Raw genomic sequence first — 723 nt, forward strand, 5'->3', positions numbered from 1 at the left:
CGCGATGCCGCCGTTGGTGATTGCGCTGTTGAGCTCGTAGGCGGGATTGTAAGACTTGAAGTGGCTGGGTCGCATGCGGCCACGCTGGTAAGGGTCGAAAGAGACATAGTGGATCTTGATGGTGACGCCGCCGGCGGGGGGAGCTTGCTCGAGGTCAAAAGTACTTGTCTTGATGCCGATGTGCTCACCGGATACAATCTTCTCGCTGGGATGGGCAAGGTATGTGAGAGTCTTGTTTTGTGCCATGATTGCTGTGGTAGGGATGTGAATTGAGAGATGTTGGAAGAATAGAGTAAGGAAGTTTGGCTTCTGTACTGTAAGAAGTCGTGTGAGGACGTGTTGGAAGGAAACTGCGGGCATGGATTGTGTCATGACGCGTCTAGTGGAAGATTCCAGAGCGACCATGCCGGATACTGTAACTACAGGTGGTGAAATTTGGAGCTAGGGGCGGTGGTGCCCGATACTGTACGAAGATGACGACCGCACCGCGGCGAGTACTGTGGGACACCCCAAGGCCGGAGGTGACGCATGCCCCGAACCACAAACCTGGCTAGTCCATCGGGATCTCTGAAGCACAAAAAAGGCTGCAGTATGTGTGCTGTACTGGACCTGATGGCAATGCGCACCCACAAGGTGAGGATGCCTCGTGTGCCTCGGTGCCGTAGCCCCTCAAGAGGTAACTCATCTACAACACAAAGCGTGAGCGAGGCCGTGAAGCAGACC

At 54.9% G+C, this 723-nt stretch overlaps 1 protein-coding gene across 1 annotated transcript; it reads right to left on the minus strand.

Annotated features, from left to right (window-relative positions):
- On the minus strand, positions 1 to 246 carry WHR41_09685 (uncharacterized protein; the record flags this gene model as incomplete). Its single annotated transcript, XM_069378286.1, has 1 exon — positions 1 to 246. A coding segment is annotated over one exon (246 nt), but the record flags the coding sequence as incomplete, so codon positions are not given.
- Positions 247 to 723: the final 477 nt, after the last annotated feature.

This window comes from Cladosporium halotolerans (genome assembly GCF_011745625.1).
Source record: "Cladosporium halotolerans strain TM138-S3 chromosome Unknown Sca582, whole genome shotgun sequence".
Taxonomy (NCBI): Eukaryota; Fungi; Ascomycota; class Dothideomycetes; order Cladosporiales; family Cladosporiaceae; genus Cladosporium; species Cladosporium halotolerans.